The 27,819-nt window shown below is 44.3% G+C and overlaps 1 protein-coding gene across 5 annotated transcripts in view; it reads right to left on the bottom strand.

Annotated features, from left to right (window-relative positions):
• Nucleotides 1-219: 219 nt before the first annotated feature.
• Nucleotides 220-27,819, bottom strand: part of ZFAND4 (zinc finger AN1-type containing 4) — a 71,553-nt gene continuing 43,953 nt past the window's right edge. For 2 of the 5 annotated variants that reach the window (XM_019555970.1, XM_019555969.1), the window contains exons 6-10: nucleotides 22,740-22,887; nucleotides 20,612-21,793; nucleotides 19,928-19,982; nucleotides 9,216-9,333; nucleotides 220-1,122 (exon numbers count right to left, since the gene is read on the bottom strand). In XM_019555970.1, coding sequence (XP_019411515.1) covers nucleotides 987-1,122; nucleotides 9,216-9,333; nucleotides 19,928-19,982; nucleotides 20,612-21,793; nucleotides 22,740-22,887 — 1,639 coding nt within the window. In that variant the 3' untranslated portion in view covers nucleotides 220-986. The remainder of the gene's footprint in view (nucleotides 1,123-9,215; nucleotides 9,334-19,927; nucleotides 19,983-20,611; nucleotides 21,794-22,739; nucleotides 22,888-27,819) is intronic. The other 3 variants (XM_019555973.1, XM_019555974.1, XM_019555972.1) reach the window with 3 other exon arrangements.

Raw genomic sequence — 27,819 nt, 5'->3', positions numbered from 1 at the left:
TTCCAGGAAGTTTAAACCAGTCTTAACTGGTGTACATGCCTAGACTCTTAAGTTTTAAAGTGTATTTAGAACTTTTTAAGCATTATGTCCGTCCATACTCTCAAGTAGAATTTTAAGTGCTCAAGGTTGGCTTAATGAAGGGGAGGGGGAACCCAACAGATGCTTAACTGTAAAAATATGAAAAGTTAGTTCAAGCTTGTATGAGGATGGAAACCAAAATAAAATTTAATATTTATTAGAATTTCTTCTGGTAACAGCACTCAACATCTTAACAAACCAGGTTGTGAAGTCTTAAAAAATTCAGGATTACAAAAAAAGTTAAAATAAGTTGTTCCTTGTATTTAATGGCAACAAAGGGGAAACCCTCTATTTAAAAAAAAACGGCCATATAAAGAGTATTTTAAGAAAGTGAGATTAACATGATACGTCGTTTGCAGAATGGATGCACAATATATGAATGCCAGTCTGAATGGGACTGAGGTGCACAAAGTACCGCACCCTTTGAAATGCTGAACAGGTGGTTTGAATTAAGAGGGGAACTTCCTAGTGAAATAACTTAAAGATACCACACAATGGACAAAAAACAAGATAGAATACAGAAGACAGTACATGACACCCTCATCACAGCACCCCCTCAAGTCTGGTTATACAGTAAATATTAAACTTAGTAAAGTGCATCTTTTAAAGACTTGTCTAGTGAAATAGTTTCGCCAGATATAAAACACTTAACACAAGACGTGCAATAACAGTTAAATCATAGTGTAAGTTTTTAAAAACTATTTTTAAAATTTTGATTCCCTAAAGAATAAAGGTGTCAGCTACAGTAGTGTTCACATTATTCTTCAATGAAATGCATCCTCATGTGCTTTTGTTACTTGGCAAATCTTTAGATATGGAGCAGGGCAAAATAATGCAGTTTAAGTCAATGCTTCTTTCAATATAAACAACTCCTCCTGGCAGAATAGCCACATGCAGCACAACCACAGTTAGATTTTGGGAAGCTTTGGTGCACTAACAACAGGGTTTGTCTCCTGCAAATACCTCCGCCCCGCACTCTTGTAGTCATATGTGCAGGTGTGAGTCTCTGCATAGCGATGAGTTGCACAGAAGTTGTTTCCACATCTGAAGAATGAAGAACATGAAATATTAGGAACTACCTTCTAAATAAAGTCTGTCCCCTCTATGACTTATTCACAAAGGGCCCTTTGTTTCTACCTCATCCCACCTATTTGAAGTTGGCACTGAGTTTCTTACCACTTTGAACTACTCCCTCCCCCTGCTGACTGGCCACCACTGCAGTCTTCTACTACAGGTGAAATTTAGAGAAGTTAGCAAAGCTAAAATGACAACATATTAAACAGGAATCAAAACAAATAGAAAACAAAGAACACAATGCAACCATAACAATATAAGAACTGCCATTTAGTGGGTCAGACCATAGGTCCGTCTTGCTCAGTATCCTGCATCACAGTGGCAGAGAGTGAATGCTGAAATGGAGAGTGAACTGGATACAATCAGGGTTTTTTCCACTATTCCTCTCCCACTTGCTGCCTCTGGCACTTAGGCATAGGGAAGTCTTACTCAGAGGTTGTACCCCTAACTCCCAAGCTCAATAGCTATTGATGCACCTTTCTTTCAAGAATGTGTCCAATCCCTTTGTGAATCTGGCTAAATTGTCAGCGTCCACAACATCTGGTGGTAATGAGTTCCATATTTTAGTTACATGCTGTGTAAAATAACTTCCTTGTGTTAGTTTAGATTTCATACCTACTATTTTCATTTTATGATCCCTAGTTCTTGTATTGTGAGAGAGAATTTCATAGACATTAGGGCTGGAAGGGACCTCAGAAGATCATCGAGTCCAGCCCCCTGCCCCAAGGGCAGGAAGTCAGCTGGGGTCATAGGATCCCAAAATAATAAATCCCTAATTACTTTCTTTTCACCATTTAGTATTTTGTAAACCCTTACCATGTCTCCTGTGTCTCTTTTCTAAACTGACTAGGACTTTAGTCTTCCTTCACATGGAAGCCCCTCCATACCACTAATCATCCTTGCTACTCTTCTTTGTACATTCTCTAGTTCTTCTATATTCTTTTTGAGGTGTGGGGACCAAAACTGGGCACAGTATTTAAGGTGTGGATGCACCATGGATTTATAAAGGGGCATAATAACACTTTCCATTTTGTTTACAATTCCTTTCTTAATAATTCCTAACATTTTGTTTGCCTTCCCGATGACTGCTGAGAACTGAGCTGATGTTTTTAATGAACTGTACACAACAACTCCCAGAGCTCAACCAGTTTCCTGCTTCAGCTCCCTGCCACCTGTGGTCCTTTTACCAAGGGAGCTGGGACTGCAACTCCTCCTAGCACTAAAACAATATTTCTAAATTACTTATTTTAGGAAGTTTCTGAATTCATGTCCAATAGGATCACAGGAAACTAGGGCAGGAAGGGACCTCATAAGGTCACCTATCCCTCTGTTCAAGACAGGACTGTCCCTGACTAAAACAATCCTAGCCAAGCATCTGCCCAACCTGCTCTAGAAAATTTTCAAGGATGAAGGCTCCACAATTTCTCTACATAGGGTTTTACAATGCTTGACAATCCTCAGAGAGAATTCCTCCTAATCTCCAACTTAAATTGCCTCTGCTGCAGTTTGAGACAATTGCTCCTAGTCCTGTCCCATACAGACACAGAGAAAAGCTCATCTCCATCCTCGCCCTTCAGGAACTTGTTATCAAATCACCACTCAATATTCTCTTCTCCAGACTAAGTAGCCCCAATTCTTTCAGCCTTTCGTCATAAATCTTGCCTCCCAGACCACTAATCATTATTGTAACCCTGCACTGGACTCTTTCCAATCTATCCACATCCTTCTTCAAGTGTAAGGCTCAAAACTAGATGTAGTAAGACCTCATCAGTGCTGAATACAGTGGAAGACTAATTTCCCTTGATTCATGAGTGACACTGCTTGACAGAACCCTGGATGCTGTTGTCTTTTTTTTTTTTTTTTTACTACAACACAAGCACACTGTTGGCTCATTCAGCTTCTGGTGCATTGTAAACCCCAGATCCTTTTCTGCAGTACTGCAGTCAAACCATTGATTTCCATTCTGTATTTGTGCATGCAATGACTTCATCCCAATGAAGGACTTTGCACTTGCCTTTACTGAATCTACTTTGACTGAATGATTAGAGACCATTTTTCCAGTCTATCCAGATCATTCTGGATCCTAGCCTTGCCCTCCAAAATGTCTGCTTTCCACCCATGTCTGCTTTGTGTCATTCACAAAACTGCTCATCATGCACTCAATCCTATCATCCAAATCATTAATGATGATGTTGTATTGTACTGGGGGAACCCCACTGGATACTTCCTGCAAAATCCACAATGAACCATTGATGACTACTTGGTGAGCATGATGACCCAATCAGTTATATTTTCATGTTACAGTATAGTTGTCTATCCCATATTTCCTTAGTTTGTTAATGGGAATATCATGAGAGACAGTGTCAAAATCCTGCCAAAGTCAAGGCATATGACATCTAGTGCTCTCCCCACATTCACCAAAGCCTGTCACCTTATCATAGTAAGAAAATCAGGTTGGTCAGGCACGACTTGCTTTTGCAAATACATGATGGATATTTCTGATCACCTTGTTATCCTCTATGTGCTTCACAATGGATTCCTTGATGACCTGTTCCATAATCTTTCCAGGTATCGAAATCAGGCTGACTGGTCTGTAGTTTCCTGGATCTTCCTTCTTCCGTTTCTTAAAGAGAGGGCACTATATTTGCCCATTTCTGGTCATCCAGGGCCTCACCTGACCTCTGTGAGTTCTCAAACAGGATAGCTAACGGCTCTAAAATCAGCCAATTCCTTCAGTACCCTAGGATGCATCCTGTCTGGCCTTGTTGACTTGAAAGCATTTAGTTTCTCTAAGTAACTGTTTTTTTAAGTAACCTAAGTAAACTGTTCTGCCATTACTTTAAGCCAGAGGTTTTCAACCTTTTTGGATCAGTGTACCCCCAGTGGGTGGATGCAGAGCAGGGAGGGCTGGGGGGTGGTGGCGCATGGCTGAATGTGGAGTGGCGGCAGCCGCCGCATGCAAGCTTCCCCCGCCCCCCCAACATCCGGCCAGGGGGGCGGCACCTGCACATATCCCTGGTTAACAACTCCTGCTTTAAGCTGTATGGCTCCTTCCCTATCTTTGCTCCCAAATACACTTGTCACATGATAGCTGTCCCTGTTTGTGAAGACTAAAGTAAAAAAGGCATTACTGTATTTACCTGAATCCAAGACAATTTCAGATTTAAGATGATCCTCCAATAATTAGATTCTAGACAAGGAAAATTATACATTTGTTATAATTTTTCCATATCTAGAATCTAATTATTGGAAGGTCATCTTAAATTTGTCTCCTACACGTGCTACTGGGCAGGAAAAGAGCAGCAGGCGGCAGGAAATGGGGAAAGCAGAAGCAAGGGAGCAGGCGGTGGGAGGGGCAGGGAGCAGGGGTAAGGAGCAGAAGGTGGGGAAAGCAGAGGGAGGGAGCTGGCATGGAGAAGCAGGATGAGGTGTCCTGCTCCCTTGGTAAATACCACCCCACCACTTACCTCCTCCTGCTTTTGCTACTTTCTCCACTGATCTGAGCACAGGTGAAGTCCCAGAGCTGCTCCTGCCCCATGCTGCAGGAAACAGCTGTTCCTGGAACCCAGCTGTGTACCGCACCATGCAGATTTCTCCTTCCCTGAGAGTCAGCAGGGGAGAGAGGGGAGGAGGGAAGAGGGAGGGAGCAGGGCAGAGAAGAAGAAATTTGTGTGGTGCAGGGTGGGCTCCAGGGCTCCTCCCTGCCTGCCACAGCAAAGTTCCACCACTCCAGCTAGGGGCTGTGAGGAGTTGCTGTGCAGGGAAGCCGAGCTGGCTGGAAACCAAAGCAGCATCATGCAGACTCCACCTTCCCTCCCTAGCTCCCTGCCAGCAAGGGAGGGGATGGGGGAAGGAGAGCCAGACAAGGAGAAGCATTGTTGCTGTTTGCTGTTGATTCTGTCCCTGCCCCAGCTGGGCTCCCTGGCACAGCTGCTTCTCCCAGCTGCGATAGTCTGTTCTAAGAGGCACCTCTGTTTTCCCCATAATAAATGGGAGAAAAAACCCTCATCTTGGAGTTTAGCAAATACAGTAAATACTTCAGCCCTCTCTGCATCCCAAACACAGTACAAGAATTTACTAGATAGCTTGTGTGCTGCTGTGTTTCCTTCCTACCAGATGCCCTGGTAATTAAAGTCCTCTTTGAGAACCAGGTGCTATGATTTGGAACTTCTGTCAATTGTTTAAAGACACCCTCTTTGACCTCCTCCTTCTGGTTTGGTAGCCTGTACCAGATGTCCACCGTGACATCCCCCTGGCTGCTCTCCCCTCTGACCTTTACCAGATGCTTTCAACATGCCTACCTTCTACTTCCTACTGCATCTCAGAACACATGTACTTCACTTGTATACATAGGGCAACTTCTGTCCTTTTTTGCCCCACCTATCCTTTCTGAACAAGCTATACTCATCCATAACTACTCCAGTCATGTGACCTATCCCGAGACATCTCTAATCTCAACTGTTTCAGAATTCTTTGATTGTACTAGGATCTCCAGTTCTTCCTGTTTGTTTTCCATGCTTCTTATATTAGTATATAAACACTTACAGTAAATTGCTCCCCTCTGGGAATGTCTACACATGCTATCAAGTCATTTTAGGATTATTGTGCAGTAAAATACTGCACAGTAAACCTTCCCCGGGAGCACATCTACACATGTACCCTGTTGGGAGCAGATTTGCTCCTGCCCTGTTTTGTCCCCCTGCAGCAGCCAAGGGCAGCTCCAGGCTCCTCGGGATGCTAGCCCAGGGGCTGGCAAGGGGTACAGGGCCAGAAGGGCTCTCCTAGCTCTGTGGCGCATTGGGTTCCCAGCACCAGCCTGCCTCAGAGAAGCTCTCTGTGGTGTGGACCTGGGAACTCTGGATAGTGCATGGGGGCTGGAGGTCCTAGCTCCGCACTGTACAGAGCTGCCCTGGAGAGCCAGTGGGGTCTGGGTATCCAGCCTCTGCTCGCTCTCTAGAGCTCCCAGCTCAATGCTAGGAGCAGGGAGCCAGGACCAGGAACAGAGAGCTCCCTGTCCTCTGTGACCCCCTGCTGCTTAGGCTGACTGGGAGGAAATTTACTCCTCATCAGTGTCTACAAGTGCGCTACTGTGCAGTAACTAGAATGCAGTTAATCTAGTACCTTTATTTACAGGTACTAGCTGACTGCACAGTAGCCTTATTTACTATGCAGTAAATGTCCCACACATGTAGACTGTGACAATTTACTGCGCAGTAGATTAGTCTACGGTGCACTGAAGCACCTCATGTAGATGCACCCTCTAAGGCTCATTCAACTACACCCCAATTTAGTTATCTGCGTTCAAGATTAACTTTGCAGAATATTCCCAAGATCTATGAAGTAGGCGATAACGTACAGAATTTCAGGTAGATTCCCAATTCTATTTGGCAGTTCTCTTACATAACTATTAGAATGGACCATTAGTCAAACAAGACACAGAGAGTCAGAGGGAGCTTTTCAGTTTGTTAGGAGCCAAAGATGCCATTTCTGGGGTTCTAATTTTCCCCCTTTTTGTTCTTGCATAACATTAATATCATCAGCTAATCTAATTCTACATCAGTTTAAAGATGTTCTCTTAACAGTAGAGTGTCTATTGTGCACAATCTTTACAAAACTAAGTGGTAAAGAGTATCCATTAAGAGGCAGCTTGTCATCCTTCTCTGACTGTCCACTGCAACCCCCAATGGCAGGAGCGGTCCTTGAGGCTGTTAACTGTTGCTGGTAACACTGACATCTCCTCAGATGTCTTTCAGGTATATCCTCTACAATTTCTCCAAAAATTTAAAGCTAGTCAAGGGCTAGGATACTGAGGACCTTCCTGGATCTACATTTGATATTTTAGATAAAATACCTTTTTGGGAGGGAAAACTATAGATAGAGGAGACAAATTTAGAAGGCTGTCACGTAGAGTTCTGGTCATCTAATGAAGGACAACTGGACAGAGAGAAAAATCAAAACTCAAGTAGTTTTCCCACATATTTACACACTGATATATTTTCAACCCTCCCTTGACAGTCAAGATGCAATATTTGTGGATAAAAAAGAAAGAAAATGTTTCATATAGAGATGTTCATCCATTTCTTTTTTGATACAGCCACTCAGACTCATTTATAATCCAATACCAAAAATAAAGCAGGAAAAAAATCAAGTTATCACTGATCACAGGGTTATTATTATTATATATATATATTTTTTTTTTTAGCATTTTTTGGAAAATTTCATAATTCCATTAAAACTAGGAAGGTGCATGGGAGAGGGACCCTGTAACAGGGGGCCTTCTCAGGGCTGATTTTTCCTATGCCCTGCCTGCTTCTGGGCCAACTGCCCATCTTCCTTCCTGCCATGCCTTGTTGTTAATTAACTGAAGATGTTAATTAGGCAGAAGGCTGCCTATTTTTTTGCCCCAATGCCAGGGGGCACTATCTGCGGCTCCGTACCTCCCTTACACCACATGCCTTGCAGATGGCATCTGCTGATGTTAATCTTGCTGGCCCCTACTGGGCCCCAGACTTCTCTAATCAGGGCCCTCCAAGATCCTTCCATTTTGGTGGCCTAACCCACCTTCATTCAGGCTATCTAGCCCCTGAAACTATTTTCCCCTCTCAGGTGTGGTCCCCCTGGAACCTTTGGCCATACAGACCCTGGCCTCACCTCCAAGGTTGGAAACACCAGGCCCTCTTAGCTCTGGATGTCCTTCGCAGTGGGCCCCTGGCCCTTTTGACCATTCTGGTCCTGGCCTCAGCACTGACCAGTTGAGGGTACTCTCTCTATGATATCTGAGTCTCTAGCCCCATTCTCTCCCCTGGGGTCTGCCCTCTGAGCCCTAGTAGGTGACCCAGCCAGTTGTGGGAGCTGTGGTTAAGGCGCCCTGACCCACCCTTCACTGGGGCATTTCCTGGGGGCTCCCGCGCCACTGAGAGCCCCACCAGGCCACCCGCTCCTGGCAGGGTGCAGTTTTAGGTCATGCCCAGGACCAGGAGCCTCCAAGTCATCCCCTACAGCTCCTCCCTCACCTCCACGATGATACCAGCAGCCTTGCAGCCAGGCTATGTTGCTGCCTGGCCAGCTAGCAGGAAACTGAGCTATTTATATAGACAGCCAGTGTCAAAGTGGCTGCTACAATCAAGCACCTGCTGGCTGTTTGGTTCTGGCCTTAAAGTGGCAGGCACACACAGTGCCCTGCCACAGACCCCTTTAGTTCTAACAGTAAGTTAGTGACATTTTCTTTTAGCTGTTTAATTCCTTCTATTTGAGAAATGCAGTTTTCAGCTCAAGGGTTCATGTGTGCTTTGTTGCCTCAGTTAAATTTCCTACAAGGTAAAGGCAAAATGTATTTGTTTTGATGGGAAATAGTTTAAACACAATTTTCTTGTTCTTCCCGTGATAGATTTAGAGGCCTTATATAGCACATATCAAAAGAAATTTTGCCACCATTACAAATGCTATTGCTTTGTTTCCCCAAGTTTAGTTGGTCTGACCAAAAAAATTCCCCAACCCCTCCAACTTTCATACTTGAGATGATAAACAGAAAGTGCCGACTGCAATTTTAGGAGACTGAAACATTAAATGGTTAAATACAATATAATAAAAGGTGGTTGCTAACAAGCAGTGTTGACTTACACCAGGGCCACATGTGACCCTTGAAGACAATGGCTGATTTTTTTGGAAAGGGCAACAAAAGCAGTATATTTACCAACCTGTTTCAACTGTTTGTTCCTAATAGTTTTTCCACTGATGATGAATTCTTAGATAAATTCTCTACACACACATTTTTTCTGTATTATTCCTCTCATTGTGTTCGCCTGATTACACTTAAAGCCCAACTCGTGTCAGCAAAAACCGCTCAACCGTAGTGGCATAGTGTGGAAACCATGACAGCAGAGTCTACATAGTCTTACTGTATCTCATTTCTTACAATGTAGCAACAATTCAAAATTAGGGAAAATCTCTCTCAGTTCTCTCAAACAGTTGTTGCTGTGTGATTAGCCAAACTGAAAAAATACTCTAACTTGGAAAAGTCTTCATGTGATCATTTAAAATTGCTTGTTATATACTTAGCATACCTGCATTCATAGCTGCTTGCCAATCCTGTTTTCTTGCCACAGAGAAAGCAGTGCTTTGCTGTTTTCTTTTTTGTTTGAATTAAGCCAGTCACTGGTGGGAGGTGGGTGGTTTCACCTGCTTCCAAAAGGTAAGACAGATAGTAAAGACATTTTAGTTGCTTTGCTGTTGAACCCTGGAATTTCAAAAGATGCTATTCAACTAGTCCTGGAGCCAGAAACATTCTGCACTTATGTATAACCTTTCAAGAGGAAATTCCTGCCTATTCTACAATCAAGCTCCAAAAGGATCCTTGTAAATGGTGGTAAAATGTGGGACTTGGCAAAGACAGAGGTTAAGCAACTGGCCTGGAGGCAATCAATTCCCACTGCTCTTACTTGTTACACTATGTATTTTTATTTAGCAGTTAGAAAAAAAAGAGTGCTGATGAGTGATCTTCCAGGATCAATGGGCCATTAGTATGTACCTAGTAAATGACACTAGTATTTAGCAACCAGCTAACTCTAGTGTTTGCCCTTGAAGTATCACAACACAACAGGTGTCAGCCTATTATTATGCTAAACTCCAGAAGGTTACTGGCACACTGTGAAACAAGGAAAAGTAGATGATATGTTCTTGGAGGACAGGACAAAGCCCTTACTTTCCCTTCACAAGGGATTCATAGATTGTAAGGCTGGAAGGAACCTGGGAAGATCATCGGGTCCAGCCCCCTGCACCAAGCAGGGAAGATAACTGGGGGTCAGGGGACACCAGCAAGGTGACTGTCTAGTCTTCTCTTGGAAGATTTCCACAGTAGCACCTCTGGAGGGAGCTTATTCCACTGTCTGGACACCCTGACTGTGAAGAAGTTTTTCCTAATGTTGAGCCTGAATCGATTTTCTAGGAGTTTGTGGCCATTACTCCTTGTTTTCCCCTCAGGTGCCCTGATAAACAGTTGCTCACCAAGTCCTTAATGTACTCCCCTCGTGTAGTGGTAAGCTGCTACCAGCTCCCCTCTCAGCCTTCTTTTCCTCAGGCTGAAGAGTCCCAGATCTCTTAACCTTTCCTTGTATGGCTTGCTGTAAGACCGATCATATGGGTGGCTCTTCTTTGGATTCTCACAAGCTTGTCCATGTCCTTGTTAAAGTGTGGTACCCAGAACTGGATGCAGTACTCCAGCTAAGGTCTCATCAGTGCTGAGTGGAAGAATTGCTTCCTTGGCTTTGCTGGAGATACATCGATTGATGTATGCCACAGTATTATTTGCCCTACTGGTTACAGCATCGCGCTGCCAGCTCATATTCATACTGTGGTCTATTATTACCCCCAGGTCCCTTTCATCTGTGGTGCTAGTCAGTTTGGTACTGCCAAGCCTGTAGGTATGTTGGGGGTTGCTCGTCCCAAGGTGGAGCACTTTACATTTCTCAACACTGAACTTCATCAAGTTCTGATCCGCCCAACTTACTAGTCTGTCCATGTCCACCTGTAACTGTAGCCTACCTTTAAGCATGACCACGCTTCCCCATAACTTGGTGTCGTCCACGAACTTGGCCAGTTGGATATCAAAGACTTTAACTGGCAACGTGTCTATGCAAACCTATTGTATAATACTATACGGAAGACAAGGGCTACATGGACAAAGGCTGTAGGCTGGATGAATGGACTGTAAGGCAGATAAAAAACTGGCTACAGCATCGGGTTCAGGGAGTAGTAATCAATGTCTACTTGACAGTAGATGTCTTGGCTCAATATCTACTTGGCAGCTGGTATCAAGTGGAGTGCTCCAGGGGTTGGTCCTGGGGCTGGTTTTGTTCAATGTCTTCATCAATAACCTGGAAGATGGCATAGAGTGCACCTTCAGCAAGTTTGCTGATGACACCAAGCTGTGGGGAGTAGTAGATATGTTGGAGGGTAGGACTAGGATTTAGAGTGACCTCGACAAATTGAAGGATTGAAAAAGGGATCTCATGTGGTTCAACAAGGACAAGTGCAAAGTCCTGCACTTAGGATGGAACAATCCCATGCCTCGGTACAGGCTGGAGGGTGACTGGCTGGGCAGTAGCTCTGCAGAAAAGGACTTGGGGGTTACAGTAGACAAGAAGCTGAATATGAGCCAACAGTGTGCCCTTGTTGCCAAGAAGGCTAACGGCATACTGGGCCGCACTGGTAGGAGTGTTGCCAGCAGGTCAAGGGAAGTGATTATTCCCTTTTATTCTGCACTGGTGAGGCCTCATCTGGAGTACTATGTTCAGTTTTGGGCACCCCACTACAGAAAGGACATGGACAAATTGGAGACAGTCCAGCAGAAATGGTGAGGGGGCTGCAGACATGACTTATGAGGAAAGACCAAGGGAACCAGGCTTATTTAGTCTAGAGAAGAGAAGACTTTGAGAAGACTTAATAGCAGCTTTCGACTACCTGAGGGGGGTCTGAAAGAGGATGGAGCTAGACTGTTCTCAGTAGTGGCAGATGACAGAACAAGGAGCAATGGTCTCAAGTTGCAGCAAGGGAAGTTTGGGTTAGATATTAGGAAGAATTTTCTTAATAAGAGGGCACTAAAACAGGTTACCCAGAGAGATGGTGGAATCTCCATCCTTAGAGGTTTTTAAGACCCAGCTGGACAAAAGTTTGGCTGGGATGATCTAGTTGGGGATGGTCCTGCCTTGAGTAGGGGGTGGGACTAGATAACCTCCTGAGGTCCCTTCCAACCCTAATTTTCTATGCTTCTGTGATCTACCAGAAGAAAATACCAACCTTCCACAAAAGATTATAGAATTTACTCATTGCCATAGAGAAATCTCTATTCTCCAGGCATAACAAGTTGATCAGTGTATGTGTACACACACGTATGCACGCACACAGAACCACAGGGTTGGATGGGACCTCAAGAGTTATCTTGCTTAATCTACTGCATGGATATAGAAATGATATCTAGATCATCGGTTCTCAACCTTTTTGAACTCCCAACCCACAGCCCTCCACCCCTCATTCCAAACCCTCAACCTCCTACCCCCCCACCCCTGCTGCTGCTCCTCTCAGGCCACCTGTGCTGCCCCCAACCCAACTTCTCCTCTGGCAGCAGGAAGAGGTGAAGGCAACATAGTCCCCTCTCCCCCTGGTCAGTTATTGTGCTGCTAGTGGCGTGGCCTGCCTGCTGGGCTGTAGAGGCAGCTCCTGCCCATACTGGTCTGACCAGGTTGCAGCCCTGTGGCCACTGTGGGTGCAGAAATCTGTGAGGGAAGGCATCCCCACCTCTTCACACATCATCCATGCCACAACCCCTCAAGACTTAACTGCAGGAAGTTGCGGGAGCAGCAGGATACAGATGGGTGGGTGGTGCCGCATGAGAAGGTGCACTCCAAGAGGTCACCAGGCTTCTGCACCGACACCACTGCGCAGCGAGCCACCTGTCCCTGCAACTCACACAGCACCGGGCTCAGCCAGCAAAAGCCCAGCATGAAGAGTGCCTTGACCAAGCCCCTCACTTGGAAGCAGCTGGCACCCAACTGCTGCTCTCCCACCTTCTCATCTCTCAGGCATAAAACCTGGATATCAAAGACTGAAACCTGCTCGTGGCTCCCCAGGGGGCCATGGACCCCCAGTTGAAAACCACTGTTCTAGATTGAAAACTCCTGATCATTTTTAACAAGTGTAGCCTCCTGCCTCAGAGTTTCAGCTCATGTACCCCTTTATATTTTTGTCTCGTTTTTAAGGCAGCGGTGGGGGAGGTGGGGGGCAGATCAAGGACCCCATGGTGAGGGAGGGAGTAGGGCTGGGGCTGGGGCTGCACAGCTGGGATGGAGTGCCGGACGGAGCTGTGACAGAAACCCAGCAAGGCAAGGTAAAAGCCCGGAATGGAAAGGGGTTGGGAGTGGGGAGTCTTACCTTATAGCCCCCTCCAGGCCCCTGCTGGCCCGAATGTGCTGCAAACTCAAGCCAGCACTAATATCAGAATAACTTTTGTGCAGTTCAGAGCACAGTGTGTAACAAGACCCTAACAGTACTAAGAATGCATGACACCCAAGGGCATCCCTGAAAGGCTCTCACAGCACAGACTGCTGTGTTTCCTGATTGAGGATCAATGGCATAGCAGTTAGAAGCATGGATTAGATGTGTGACGAGAGGACTATGTGGCACTAGGGCCACCAGTGCTCTGTGGAGCACAAATTGTGAATTGCTGTCTTATTTTACACTACTTTGCTCTTTCCAAGGCAACTGTCTTGCTGCCAAATTAAGTGTAAGAAGCAGGATTTGTTCAGTAGCATCTTACTAGACCAACTATATAGTTGGGAGAGATGTTAGACAAGTTTTTGGGAATAAAATGCCCTTCCTCAGATCTGGAAAGAACTAGATACAACCTAGGCAAAATACCAAGTAGAACAATTCCATCTGTTTAACCACATTACGAAATGGTAGTGGTCACTTACAAAGGCAAGTGGGAAGTAAAGTTGTGGAGCAAAATGTACGCTTGTCAGTTCTAACATTATTAAAGCCTAAGTCTGTCTGTCTGTCCATAATACTTTATTCACACTCTGACTGGCTGACAGAAACAGCCAATCAGAGTGCTTCAAGTGTGGGAGAGCGCCGCCATGATTCTGAAGCCACGCCAAGGATCGGACAGAGGGTGGGGGGGCTGAGGCCAGCAGTGCTCCCTGCAAGAGGCAGAACAGCAGCTGCATGGGGCATTAGGTGGCAGCTCTGCATGCCAGCCCTGCCCCCCTGGGCCATTCCTGACGGGCAACTGGCGAGTTCTACTTAGAAGTCTCAGTACACCACACTGCAGAATATGAACAACTGCTTCCTCTAAAGTCTCAAGTTTCTGCATAGAGCAATGCTAGCCTCTCCTTTTCAGGTGCTTGTAACTGTAAAATATGCTCTTGGTTGGCTTCATATACCCTAGACTAGTCCTTCTGTTGATGTAAATCAGCGTAACTCTACTTCAAAGAATGGAGGCAGTTTTTACTTAATAAAGGTCTAGTTCAGTGTGCTTTGCTATGAGTGATCAAGAAAACAGAGTGCTAATAGATTTTGACACCTGTCTTTTATAAGGCTGATTATTTCTGATTTTCTAAGTACATTAAATTGCTTTTTGACTGATTATTCAAATATTGCCAGTTTGAAACACTTGATGTGCCTCAAAGCAGACAAAGGTGGAGTCCAAGGGCCTACTGAGTACATCCAGGCAGGTTGCAAACAGTTTTGTAAACAAGATAAACATGCCAGAAGTTACCTGGCAACCAATAATAGTGGGAGGTTCGAAAAGAGTACACACAGCACAAAGGACAGTGTTTCAGTTACAAAGAATACTCCAGGGTCCTGACAAAATTTAATGTCACATACTTAGGCCCTTGGCACATACTACATTATGGGATACAGGCATGCCAGGACTCAGCACCTTAAAAGAGCCTTGCTTGACCTGTAGCCCCCTATTCCTTAAGGCTCTTTAAGGAACTGTTGGGTCCTGGGAAGCCTCAGGGCATGGGACAGCCCTGAGGTCTGGCACACAGCCCTTTCTGCCTGATCCTCAGGATCACACAGGGAACAACCCTGGGTATGAATCAGCACCAGGCAGTCCTGGGGTCCAGGACAAAGCCACCCCCCTACCCAATTAGTGGGATTGGGCTGGGGGCAACTCCAGGTCCCAAAACTGGCTGCCTTGTGCTCTACTCCTGGAGGAAGCTAGTGTGCAGCTTGGGGATGGGGGAAGTTCTCCCCTCCCCAGCTGTGCCATGGGGCTCTCATGTCTGCTGTGAGCCAGACATGAGAGCCTCTTCTCAGCATCAGACTTGTGGCACCCAGAGAACTCATAAAAGCATGCAGGTATTCTGCCAGTGTTCTCAGCTGCACAAACACTTTTTAAAGGTCTAGAAAACTGCAAGCTTGATTTCAAGGAAAGGTTCTCCAGTGTTGGGGTCATGGTACCCTGGATCTTAAAAAGCAGGCAAGTGGCTGGGAGCTCCAAATGTATGCCTTTTTTATTTTATTTATTTATTTTACAGTCCCAGGTGCCACAGGAAGCAACACCTGAAGAATGGGGAGTTTCCGGCTCCCCAGCCACTGCTTCCATGTGTATGGGGGATGTAGCTGGGGAGTAGGAAGCTTCCCGTTCCCCAGCTGCAGGTGCCCCCACCTCCATGGCGGCAGCCTTCCAACTAGGGTTTGAGGAATTTTCTGCCCTATTCTCACAATTGCTCAACCTGCCTTATATGTCTGGCAGATAAGGTTGTGTGATCTGGGAAACGGGACATAAAATTACTCTGACCCCAATTGTGCAACTGCTTTATAACGTAGTCCACATTTTCCTAGAGTTAAAGAAATCCTGATTCATTATTATTTTTTAAATTACAGGGTTTTTCCATTCCAGAATGTCATTGTGGCAAAGACAACAACACTTCCAGACTGAGACAATGCAAAAGAACAAACAGGTTTTGAAGCAGCAAGTGCTTTGGACAGAGTGGATTACACTGCCATATAACAAGGTGGCAGAGAGAGATTAAATGCCTGTACTTGTTATGAATGGAGAAGAAGAAAGGAAAAATGAAACTATTCAAAGCCCACTTATTTAATGAACATTTTGAAGTTGATTGCAGGAACATCTGCTTCCCTGACTACAATGGGTATTATTATTGGATCACACTTTTGGTTTGGAAGAGATAAGGATGTAGCTGGACATTATAGCTCTGGATTAGCCAACACCAGAGCTGTAAAAGGAAGCCAAAATCCATTGTTATTGCTGCAGTAATTTCTACTCCTACACACCAAAAGTTGTAACAACAAAATAGATATAACATTCCTTGTTGAGTAACAATATCTTCTAACTGATTCTTCACAAGTTTATCTTGTTTGTTGTATTGCAAGGAAAAAGACTGCAAAGCAGTGAACACAAAACAATTGTGCTGAGCATGTTCAGCGATTTCTTAACTAAGATAAATATGTAAGAATTATTGCTATAAGTGAGCAAAACTCTTAAAAACTGCACACAGGTTTTAGGCCTTGCTTGTGGGCTTCTGCAGCTTGACTGCCTCAATTTTAAAAATTATAAAAATAACCAGCAAACCCATTGGGTGAACCAGCTGAGATTGGTTACGCACCCGCTGAAAGTGCCAGCCATGAAACCAGAAGTGCTGGCGGAAATACACTTTTGTTTTCACCGCTGGTGGTTCCGGGCTTGGCGATCAGCCACCGGGGGACCCCCCTGTTAGCGACCTGGTGCCCCTCTGGACTCAGGAGGCACCAGTTGCCCATGAACAAACCCAAAGCCAGCAGTCCTCACTATCCAGAACGTCTTGCCTGCAACTGAAAGCTATGCAAAGCTTAAGATTAGTAGGGGTCTTTCAAACGGTGGAAAAAATCTTACATTTCCTGAGCCAACTATAAAGCTATTATGAAGATAAAATACAGAACCAAATAGAGCCATGAAATTCATTCCCTGTTGTAAAAAGACTGGCATTTGCCATTGGAGAGTTAATTGTGACACATATACCCTTAGCTACACGCTGCTTCTTTAAAAGAAAAATGTCTGAGTGTCTAAGAGCATGTGTTGGAGCTCACATGATATAGATCCTGAAACAAAACATGTCTAAAACAACAATAGCCAGCAATACCTATCAATCCACATCCTTACACATAGCTAGGCCTCATTCATTCATTTGCCACCCTTCCCAAAAAAGACTCAGGATGGCTTTCCCTAAGAAAACAGAATAGGTTAAAAACAGGAGAGTGACATCTGAACCAAAACAGTTTATGAGGTAACTAGAACATCAAGATAAAACAGAGAACCCATTCACATCTCAACCTAAATGCCTGCCCAAATATCAAGGTTTTACAGTATTTCCAAAAGATGTTCAAGGTTGGGCGCGACCAAGTCTCAAAATGAAGAGTTCCAGAGCTGAGAAACAACTAGAGAGAACAATCTCCCATGTGCTTTTGCCAAGTGGACCTGGAATACATGGTTCTTGTAGGAGGTTGCTCCCGGTTTACCTTAAGAATCAAAATGAGGCATAAGAGAGAAGGTAGTTGCTTAGGTACCAGAACCTTGAACTGCACCCAGAAAGCTACCAGGAGCCAGTGCAGACTCTGGAGCACTGGGGGTGCCTGTAAATGTGTGGGGAGGTTGCTTTGATGTGCTGAAATTACTTAAAGTGTGTTGGAGCAGACTCGATTAATGAGGTCTGCTGGAGCATGCTAATTAGCATGCCTCCAGTAGCCTCTGCATTTTGTGTGTCATCATCCCCATGCTTCAAAATGGTGGCGAGCTTGCTTGATGAGCTTTAGTTAAAGCACCCCCACCACCACTTTGAAGCATGGGGATGATGGTACATGGAGCCACTCTACTTAAAGCGCCCCCCTCCCCTCCCCTAGCATATGTAAAAATTCCCTGGAGTTACATGCTCCTGGCAACCTACCCCCGTCAGAAGACAAGTTATTGTGTTCTGCACCAGCTGAAGATTGGCAGCCCTATGTAGAGCACACTGCAATAGTCTAGCTTTGAGGTTATGAAAGCAAGGATGATTGCGGCCAGATCAGAGGAAAAAAGGGGACTTATCTCGTTGCAGAACTTACACAGAGTAGGGCTTATCCAGCCTTCTTATTTCTAACAGAATAATTAAACTATTCATTAGGACATCTGTTTATATAAAAGAAGTTTTACCACAGTGTCAGTTAAATATTCAGATTTAATATTTACTAATTATTTATTATTTACTAATAATCAAAATGGAAAGGAAGACCCAATGTAACTTAAGAAAACTTCAAGAAATAAATAACTCCCTTCAAACTTACTTAGTACTGTCACATATTTGAATACAAGTCACTTGCAAGTTGTAAACCCCTTCAGAAATTATAAAACATACATGGAATGTGAAGGGCTTAAATTATTTACAAACATTGGGTATTAACATTAGATTGGTTTATTTGACAATTGACATTCCCTTGCAATCCTTATGAGTGTATTAAATGTGAGGGTAGTATTCATCAACTAAGTCACTGTTTTTAAAAAAAAGCTTTGTCTAAATAAGTGTTAAAAAGAAAATAGGCAGGAAAGTAATACTATAGTAAAATTTTGGGACTGTTATGGTATTAATGACAAACAGTTATGTTAAAACAAAAGTGGAATAAACCAAAGCAAAGTGAATACTGACAAGGAAATCCTGAACTAGGACTAAGAATCTGTGTGATCGAGACAATTTGAAATAAAGGTCAATGTTTTCAGATTGGACTTCTGAAATTTAACTATGAAAATCCTAAATTATAAAATGAGCCTGTAGTTTGATTTTCAGTAGGTGCTAAGCCCTCAAATCTCCATAGCAACAATATCAATTATAACCAAATGCCTTCCATGTGATGTGTACTCCTATGTCAAGATTGAAATCAGGACTTTACCAGCAACCCTCACTCCAATCCTGGATGCAGGCTGTTGCTGGGCCAGACACTGCTGCTAAGGGAGGAACTGTCCCAGCAAGGTAGCAGTTTGGGGGGTTAATGAAGCAACCACAGGTTGTTGCTCTCCCCTACTGCAGTGACCTGTTTATGCTGCTGGTAAGCAAGGACATACAGCAGAGCCAAACGCTCAACATCCTGAAATTGCTGCAGGGGCAGTGGCTCTTGCTGAGTCAGTAGTAGCTTCTGCAACAACAGCTTCTGATAGGGAAAGGGGATAGTAGCCCTGTGCATGCTGCAGAGGGGTAATGCAATGAGCTAGCAGGGCTCCTATTGTCCACCGCCAGCAGCTGGGAGCCCTATATGCTCACTATGCTGTCCCCTGTCCAGCATGTGCAGAGCTACTTTCCCTTTCCCCTGGCGGAAGTTCCTGCTGCAGAAGTTGCTACTGACTCAGCAGGAGCCTCTGCCAAGGTAGCAGATTAAGGATGTACCCAGGCTCAGCTGTATTTCCTTAACACACACTCCAGTTTCCAGCAGCTGATTTTTGGAAAAAATGCACATATGGTATGTGTGAAAATGCAGTATGATCAGGGGCACAGACCAGCTGTCATACCAGACCGACCAAAAAGGCAAGTTTGGAAAGGAGAAAGCTGTGAGGGGATATGACAGAGGTTTGTAATATCATGAAGGGCATGGATTAAGTGACCAGAAAACTGTTGTTCACCAAGTCCCAGAATACTAAAATTAAGGGGCACCTATTGAAATTAGCACGTGACAGATTCAACGGTAACAACAGAAAGTTCTTTTTTAAGCAATACATAGTTAACTTGTGGAATTCATTGCCATAGGAGCTGGTGGAGGCAGACACCATAGCCAGTTTTAAAAAGGGGCTGGATAAACCCATGCATGACAAATCTACCAATGGCTATTGCAGAGAACAGCTGGAGATCTGGAACAAATAAAACAATAATGGTAGATGCCAGGCAGAGTACTGAATAGGAGACAGATCATTCTAGATATCCAGGTCGATGTTGTCCCTCTATAGCACCCACCTTTTGCCGCTGTTGGAGACAGGATCCTGGGGGCTAGATCAGTCTGACCCAGTATAGCACTTTTTATGTTCTTATGTCTGTTTATGTGGATGATGCATGGCACTGTCATGCAAGTTCAATAAATAAGATCATCTGCTTAAGACCAGAATGAGAAGAAATACTTGTCTAAGAGTACTAATCAAACCAGTCAGGATGAATGCTATTCTATAAAACGCATTGCAGTGAATATAGTTTTAAAGGTATACATTCTTGCCCTTTGAGTAAATTTTAAAAAACAAAACAAACAAAAACTTGTTACTTACCTACTCGTTTCCCTATTGTTGCAACATTTCCATTCATCCCAAGCCCATGAGCAGACTAAAAAAAAGTAAGTTTTAGAGAAAAATTACTGCCACATGGAAGATAAGTAAATATTTATGCAATTTTATACCAATTTATCTACAACCGATATTGTATTAGTCAACAAATTTATGAAGAAAGAATTAAGGTATTTGTACTTGAAATACAAATTATTATGAAACAAAAACCTATTTAATAGTTTTTCCATCTTACATATTATATTTTCATAATACAGCATATTGGAAGTATGGTACAGTATACTGAAAGTTTGTGGTTAGACATATATGTTGCCTATTACAGGGTGGCCTTTAAAATAACTCATAACTAAAGAATGGCAGGAGGAGCTAGACAATGTTTCAAACACACACTGTTACAAGTAGTAAAGGAGTTTACATACTGAACCAGGTATACTTTACAATTAGTTTAATATTTTGGAAAACTGCCTCTAGAAACCTACTAGCTACACATGCCATGCACGATACCAATAGGAAAACAAACGAAACAAACCAAAACTGTCTGCTTTGACCTATGGGTGGAATAGTGAGAAAGGATTTATATAGTCCCCTGCTTGAAAAGCACAGATTTTTGGTAGTCTGTACTAGAGAAGATCAGAAAATCCCAATTGTTCAGAAAGTGTTAGTACTCACTAGAAAGTATTCAGCAGCTTCATTTGGGGGAGAGGTTTTCCTAAAGCTTTCTTCCTGAAAACGCTGGATGTTTGTAGGTAGTGCAATACCAGAAGTCCGAAACCTGCCTGTCCCACAGGAATTCTGTAAACTTTCCCTGCTCGCGCTTCGGGACAGCAAAGTTAGAAATCCTAAGTTACTTACAGAACCCACAGGTTCTTTGGATGTCTTGTTAACCACCTCTATGATGTCCCTAGCCTCCATTTTAGAAATTACATCAGGCCTTTTGCCAGGTGAGTCTACTTCCACACCACGAAATCTAGTAGTCCTAGAAAAAGAGGAATCCGCTATGCTGCGGACCTCCAAAGATCGGAGCACATTTGAGGAGTCGGCACATCTCAAGTTACCGACCTGAAAACATTTGGATTGTGTCTGTGGTTTCAGAGGACTATGATGTGCCATTTGTGCTGAATATTGAAGAGGTGATAAGTGTGTCTTCTTCTGAGGATTTAATTCACAAGTGTTAAGAAGTCCCGCCTCCACTGTTGGAGAGCTCAGGATTTTTGTAATGGGTTTGCTATGCTGCTCTATAGCCTTAGATTCCTCATCCCCATCAGACAGTCCAAGTTCTGGGTTTATTTTTCTTACTCCACATAATTCATCATACTGTTCAGTATTGTTTGCTTCAGCTAACAAAGCAAAAGTATCTGTTTCAGGTAGAAGCTTTTCTTCTGTTGCACACAGTTCTACATTTGTTAGATGTGGGTATAAGACTGGATCTTCCTCATTTGTAGATGTTGCATTTTCTGAACTCTTTTCTGAATCTGTAGGCCGGGATGGGATGGGAGCAAGAATATTATGTATAGGTAGTTTTGCATTTTCTAGTTCAACACGGGATATTTTTGGTGGTAGTCTAATGCTACTAACTGACTGAGACCGGGAGGTGCTCTCCCAGTTGTCATTTTCCTTAAGAAAGTCACTAGTGATGGATGGCACTGTTCTACCAGTAGTGGCCAAGGTAGCCAAAGCTGAAAGTGCATTTTGGGAAGACTCCAAGGGATATGAATTCCCAGGAGGAGGTAGGCAGGACTGTCCAATGTGGGGGAGTACTCTTAAAAACCTGTGACGAGCAGATGCCACCGAACCACTAGATGGTCGAGGAGTCATTGGTGGACGAGGTTTCACCTTGACAGTCTTCTTAGGCTATTTAAAAGGAAAATATATTTGTTATCATTTGTATTATGGTAACAATTAGAGACCTCAAATGAAATTGAGTGTTCACTACTTCATAAAGCTCAACTCCAGAAAGGACCATTTGACCTTCAATCTACCACAGCCATGTGTCCCTACATTACCACTTAGGACAGTGATTCTCAACCAGGGTTCAACGACAGCCTTTGAAGGGTGCCAGGACTGATGGGAAATAAGCAAGACAAATGCAGACTCCCTGAGGAGATATGTGCAGGCTTGTCCCTTCCAGCTACTCCTCCCCTCATTCACTCCAGTGCAGGCTCTTCTCTGACATCTGCTCCTCCTCCTTACCAGGCCCTCTTCAAGCAGGTAAGCACTATAATAAATAGTCTTGAAATGGGGCTCCACTCAATTCACAAAAGCTATGAAGAGGTGCTTCAAATCTTAAAAGGATGAGAACCACTGACCTTGGATGAGAATTCAGTCCCTGAGAAAATACACTGTGTGCCTCAGAAAGAGAACAGGAGAAAACAAATACAAACAACAGCCAAACAATGGCAGGAATTAATTAAGATCCCCAGATTGCAACAAAGTATTTTTACCCCCAGAAGAGTTTACAGTCTAACCAGACAAGATAACACGTGGGAGAAATACAATAATCCCATTTTATGTTTGCAGAATTAAGCAAGGAGATTAAACAATTTGCCTAAAGTCCTGGGGGAAGGAGGGAGGGAGGGGAAGGGAAAGGGGGCTATTGTAGAAGTGAGAATTGAACTAAGGTGTCCCGAGTCACAGCCTAGTGCCTTAACCACAAGGCAATCCATTCTCATATAGCTAGGAAACATATAAACCTAAATAATTACTTGCTGAATAAATGTAATTTGACACTTTGGAATAGCTTATCCTATAACCAAGGAATGAGTTTTTGATCATGAAGGTATTGGGCTCGTAGTTTTACCTTTTTACTTAGATTCATATTCTCCATCTTTGCCTTGAGCAGCTTCATTTTATTCATAGTAATTGAGTTCTCGATAATCTGTTGGCCAGAAGGAGATGCCTCTGTCTCATCATCATCATCAGCATATAAATTATAAACTGAACTACCACTGAAAGAAAAAAAGCATTCATGTTGTCACCCTCTATAACCAAGGGATTCAAAAGACAATTATAGCAATGAGAAGTATACATACAACAAGAAAGTCAAAGCTGGAGTCCATCTGTTGGCAAAGCATTATATAATACTACATGAAAAGGTATTAGAAAAACAATTCACTTAAGAAAAAATAAAAATTCTTTAATGGATGTTCACACCATGAAATGGTGATGCTGAGATTAGAACAAGCCAAGCTTCTGGGAGTATTATACCATATGCAGTTGTTTCACACTCACTATATATTTTCCCCAGAAGGCAATATCCAGTTCCACAAGGGTCTCCTGCTGGTATGGCCAAAGCTGTTAACTGTGACCCAGACAACAAGCTGATCAGTTTTCTCATTAACCAGACACTGGCAAGGAAGGAAAGTCCAAATTTCTATCCATCCCGGGGGGTGTTCTCACCATAAATGGAAATGGAAGGTCACCCGTGTGGATGAGATACTCTATTTCTGCTTTTTAAAATAAAAAACAAAAATAAAAAAGGATCAGTTTAGGGTTCTACAGAGCCTTATTTGGAAAAATCAAACAGACTAAAACTACTACACCTGATAGGCCACAAAATATTGAATAAAGCTTGTCAATCAATGGAACTTATCACCGGAAATTTAAACAAACTGCGTTGCCTGCTAAAACACAAGCAAGTAGACCACAAGCTGCACTATTTTTTTCTTATCAAATACCATTAATACACCTCCAGAATTTCACTGTGAAAGAAAGTGACCATTTTTTAAAAAGGTGAGATTCTTTTGCAAATGTGTTTAACTGCAGAATACATTATTTTAAATAGAAATCATATTTAACCTGCTTTATTAGACTCCAGATAATACAGGGTGGGAAAAATTCCCATTTATTTATAGAGGCATCTTAACAGATCCAAATGAAGCAGCCATGAGAAAGCCAAAGAGGATATATAAATACATCTCTTGTAACTGTTATAAAGCATGCAACAGATACGACTCAGAACTGATCATTAACAGCACTTTATATGGTTCTCAGAGACTGTTTCATTAGCCAAGGGCCAGACTTTGTGCTGACTCTTGTACCCACATCCAAATGGACTGAAGGTTCAGAAAAAAGTGCAACTGAGGAACGTTTTTTTCAGAACATTGTGACAAATATCAGAATAAGGGTAAGCAGTCAGGGGTTTCCCTACTAGAAACCGAAGGGCTGCATGTGAGAAAAGGCAATAGATGTTATGTACTTTTCCTGGGAAAGATTCAATGCTACAGAATCCTTCCAGAATCACAATCCTAAAAACAGTTTTAGTTCATGATTTAAATCAGTTCTGTTGATCTCCCACCTAGGATAACTATAACAAACAAGTAGGTCTTTTCCCTACACGTTTTATTTTTTGCAATGACATCATGCTGCTTTTGCTACTTTTTCTTGTAGGAAGTTTCAGAGTCCCACCAGGTAGGCCAGGCAACCTTAAAGAGGAAGAAAATACTGTATTCATCTCAAATTCAACATGATTCTGAATTTAAGATGACCTCCACCCCAATACTTAGATTCTATACATGGAAAATTTATAACTTTGTTATAATTTTCGATGCATAGAACCTAATTATTGGAGGCTTGTTTTACAGTTTGTCCCCTGTACCACTGCAGCAAGGAAATCAGTGGCAGGAGGTGGGGCAATAGGAGAGGCAGTAGGGGGGCAGGTGGCACAGAAAGCAGTAAGGTGGCAGATACTGGAGATGTCAAGTAACTTGACACCTCCTGCTTTCTGCCCTTTGTGCCCTCCCCCCGCCCAACACATCCTACGCCCTGCTGCTTGGCTCCACTACCACTTGCTCCCCCTGCTGCCTGCACTCTGGTCCCCCTGCTACTTGCCCCTCCATGCCTGTACCCCCCTGCTGCCTGCCTTCCCAACATTTCAGCACCCCCTCCCATAGCCTCAGCCCCCTGCCTGCCTCTTCCTCACATCCTGTTGCTTATCTTTGCTCTGACTTCAGCAGGGCTCTGACCTTGCTCCAGACTAGGGCAAGTAGCATGTGTTTGCTCTGACCCTAGCCCAGCTCAGTAGCAGTGTCAGCAGGCTTCACAGATCCCAGGCTTCCCCTGCACTGGCAAGTAGCAAGCTTGGCTCCAGTATGCTCCCACAGCTGGTCAGGACTCCCTGCCAAGGGAGCCCTTGAGGTGCTCCTTCAGCTAGGAGTCCTTGTCAGGTGCCCGGCACTCCAAGCTGAGAGAGAGTATTGGCGCCAAGGGCTCCTCTGCACTCCTCTAGCTGGGTGACCTGTGCTCCCAACCTCAGGAGCACATTAGAGTCTTGAAGGGTTCAAGGGTGCTCCAAGGCTGGGAGACCTGGCCACGCACAATTTAAGGTATGATAGGAACCAGCCACAAAGTTATTACACATATTCCCTTCCTATTTTATCACATCATTAACTGAAGGAACATGTGGTCATGTCACTACTTCAGACATGATTAGCCAGGCAATTGGGTCTGAAGTGCAATGTCCATCAGGACCTTCCGCTTATGCGTACCCAAAACTACTTGTAACTACTTTTATGAATTAATGCATTTCAAACTGACTGGCTTCCTTATGTGTTAACCTTCCACAAGATCTGTGCTGCACCATAACTGAAGTAGTATTTTAATAAGACAACAGGCCCATGTGCATCAGCAGAAATACAGCAACTTTTTAACACAAAAATGTAGTTACTTTATTTGTTCACTCTTTAATGGATGTTAACTTTTATCCTTATTGCAGATGAGATAAAATGGTCCAGAGGAATATAAAATGTTGTGTATTACACAAACCAACCACTGGTTGTATCAGTGATTCCTGTTCCCATTCCCAAGCACAGTGTGAGAGGCCAAGCAATGGACAGGGATGTCCTTAAAATGCTCACCCACATACCTAACAGGGGAAGAAGGCATGCTTGAAATCTAAATCCCCCAATGAGGGGAGAGGGAGAAAAGAGTTGTGTCCTGTCTGTTTCCAAGTCACCTGGTCTTCCTTTCCACAAAAGTACACAACAGGGAGCTTGTAAGGAAGGATGCTATCAGCAAGTATACAATGTTCATTTCCTGAGTTACAACTTGGTCCTTTAGAGACAAAGGGCTAACAATGAACGTATATTCTGAACTGCTTACTTAGCAGACAGTCTGGAAAATGCTAGTGTCCCAAGGGAAATTTTTAGGGGGTGCACTGATAAAGTTTACTTTTGGCCGATACCGATGGCTGATTATTAACCAGCCATACGGGTCGATACTAATAGTCAATTTACAGGAAAGCAGCCTGGCAACTTGGAGAGCAGCCTTCTGTCAGTAAGTCCGTGGGGGGGAAGAGGAGGGAAGGGGCATAGGAGGACACAGATCAAGGCTCCCTCCCACAATGAGGGAGGGAGTGGGACAGGGGCAGGCACCGCCCAGCCAGGGAAGTGAATGCAACCCCAGAAGCAGGACAGAGCCATGGGCAGTTTGTCCAGGGAGTGTGCGGGGTGGGTGGCTCCCCACTGCTGCACACTCCCCTGGGGGAGGTATGCACCCCCCTGGATTTTTGTGTGGTGTGAGGGTGCTGCCAACTGCAGGCTTAGGGCCAGGGGCTGTGCCAGTTTCTTCCCAGTTGGGAGACTGGGCCAGGGCTGTGCTCAGGGTGGATGGGGGTGGCTATGGCCACCCCAAAATTTGCCATAGGCCCTCTGTAGTCACCCCACCCAGTACCACTGCTGCCAGCCCCGCCCCCACCTGCTCAGAGCCCGGCCCCGGCCCAGACCCCTCAATGGGAAGATGCTGGCGCAGCCGCTGGCCCCAAGCCCACTAGGGGCAGCCTGCCTTCACCCCGTACACAAATCTGGGGGGGTGGGGGGGGAGAACATATCCCCATGCCTCCCCCAGGGGTGCATGCAGCAGCGGGGAACTGCCCACCTGCACCCCCCAGACAAGCTGCCCATGCTCTGTTCCGCTTCTGGGGTGACATTCATTGCCCTGGCTGAGCACTGCCTGCCCCTGGTCCCGCCCCTGTCCCACTCCCTTCCTCACCATGGGGGCCTCAGTCTGTTCCTCCATGCCCCTTCGCTCCTACAGACTTACCAGCAGGAGGCTGCTCTTCACGCTGCCGGGCTGCATTTCTGGTCATGTGCATGCTGAGGCTGTGTGCATGCACATGGCGTTTATTGGTGACATTATCAGCTATACTGACCCAAAAAAGCCTATTGCTGATAATGTTAATTTTCCTTTTATGCCGATCTGGTAAGTCACTGATATATTGGTGCACCTCCAGCAATTCTGCACCTTTTTCAAATCAAGCTCACCTAGAAGAGAAGCTTTATTTAAGTCCTCTTTTTCTCTTTGCTACACCTCAGGCCCCACAACACGGCAGACAGGGGAGGGGGAATGAAGCAACGTGCCCCCTGTTCACTTACTTTAAAATATTGTAACGTCCAATAATTTCTTATGTTTTTAAGTTGCATTCAAAATGGGCTGGCTGATTACTCCTCAAAAGTGAGAAGGAAAAGTGGATTAAGTTAGGTGCACCTAGCACAAGGACTCAACTCAAAAACAGACAGATTTCCTGGGTCAAAGATACTTTTACTGTTGGATATACTGTTTTGAACTTTGGCAGCTGGGGCATGCCACAAATTAGCCCTGCATCTTTTAAGTACCACTGTGATCCCTTTCCATTATTGATCTGCTTTACTTTTTGCTCTCTGCCCAGTGTTCCCTGACCAAACTACTGCCCTGCTTTCTGCTCTCTGCCAGAGATGATGCTCTGCTTTCTCCTCCCTGGCTCATCTGCCATTGTGCTAACTCTATATGGACTGAGACACTTCCTTCAAACCACTTCCTCCACCATAGCGGACCATTGTAACGGGTTTGTGTCCATCTATCTCCTTTCTCTCTCAGCATCGCAAACCCCCTCCCTCCCCTTTCCC

Source organism: Crocodylus porosus, unplaced genomic scaffold (assembly GCF_001723895.1).
Source record: "Crocodylus porosus isolate Cpor-Errol unplaced genomic scaffold, CroPor_comp1, whole genome shotgun sequence".
Classification (NCBI taxonomy): domain Eukaryota; kingdom Metazoa; phylum Chordata; order Crocodylia; family Crocodylidae; genus Crocodylus; species Crocodylus porosus.
This window is presented reverse-complemented; position numbering and strand designations above follow the sequence as displayed.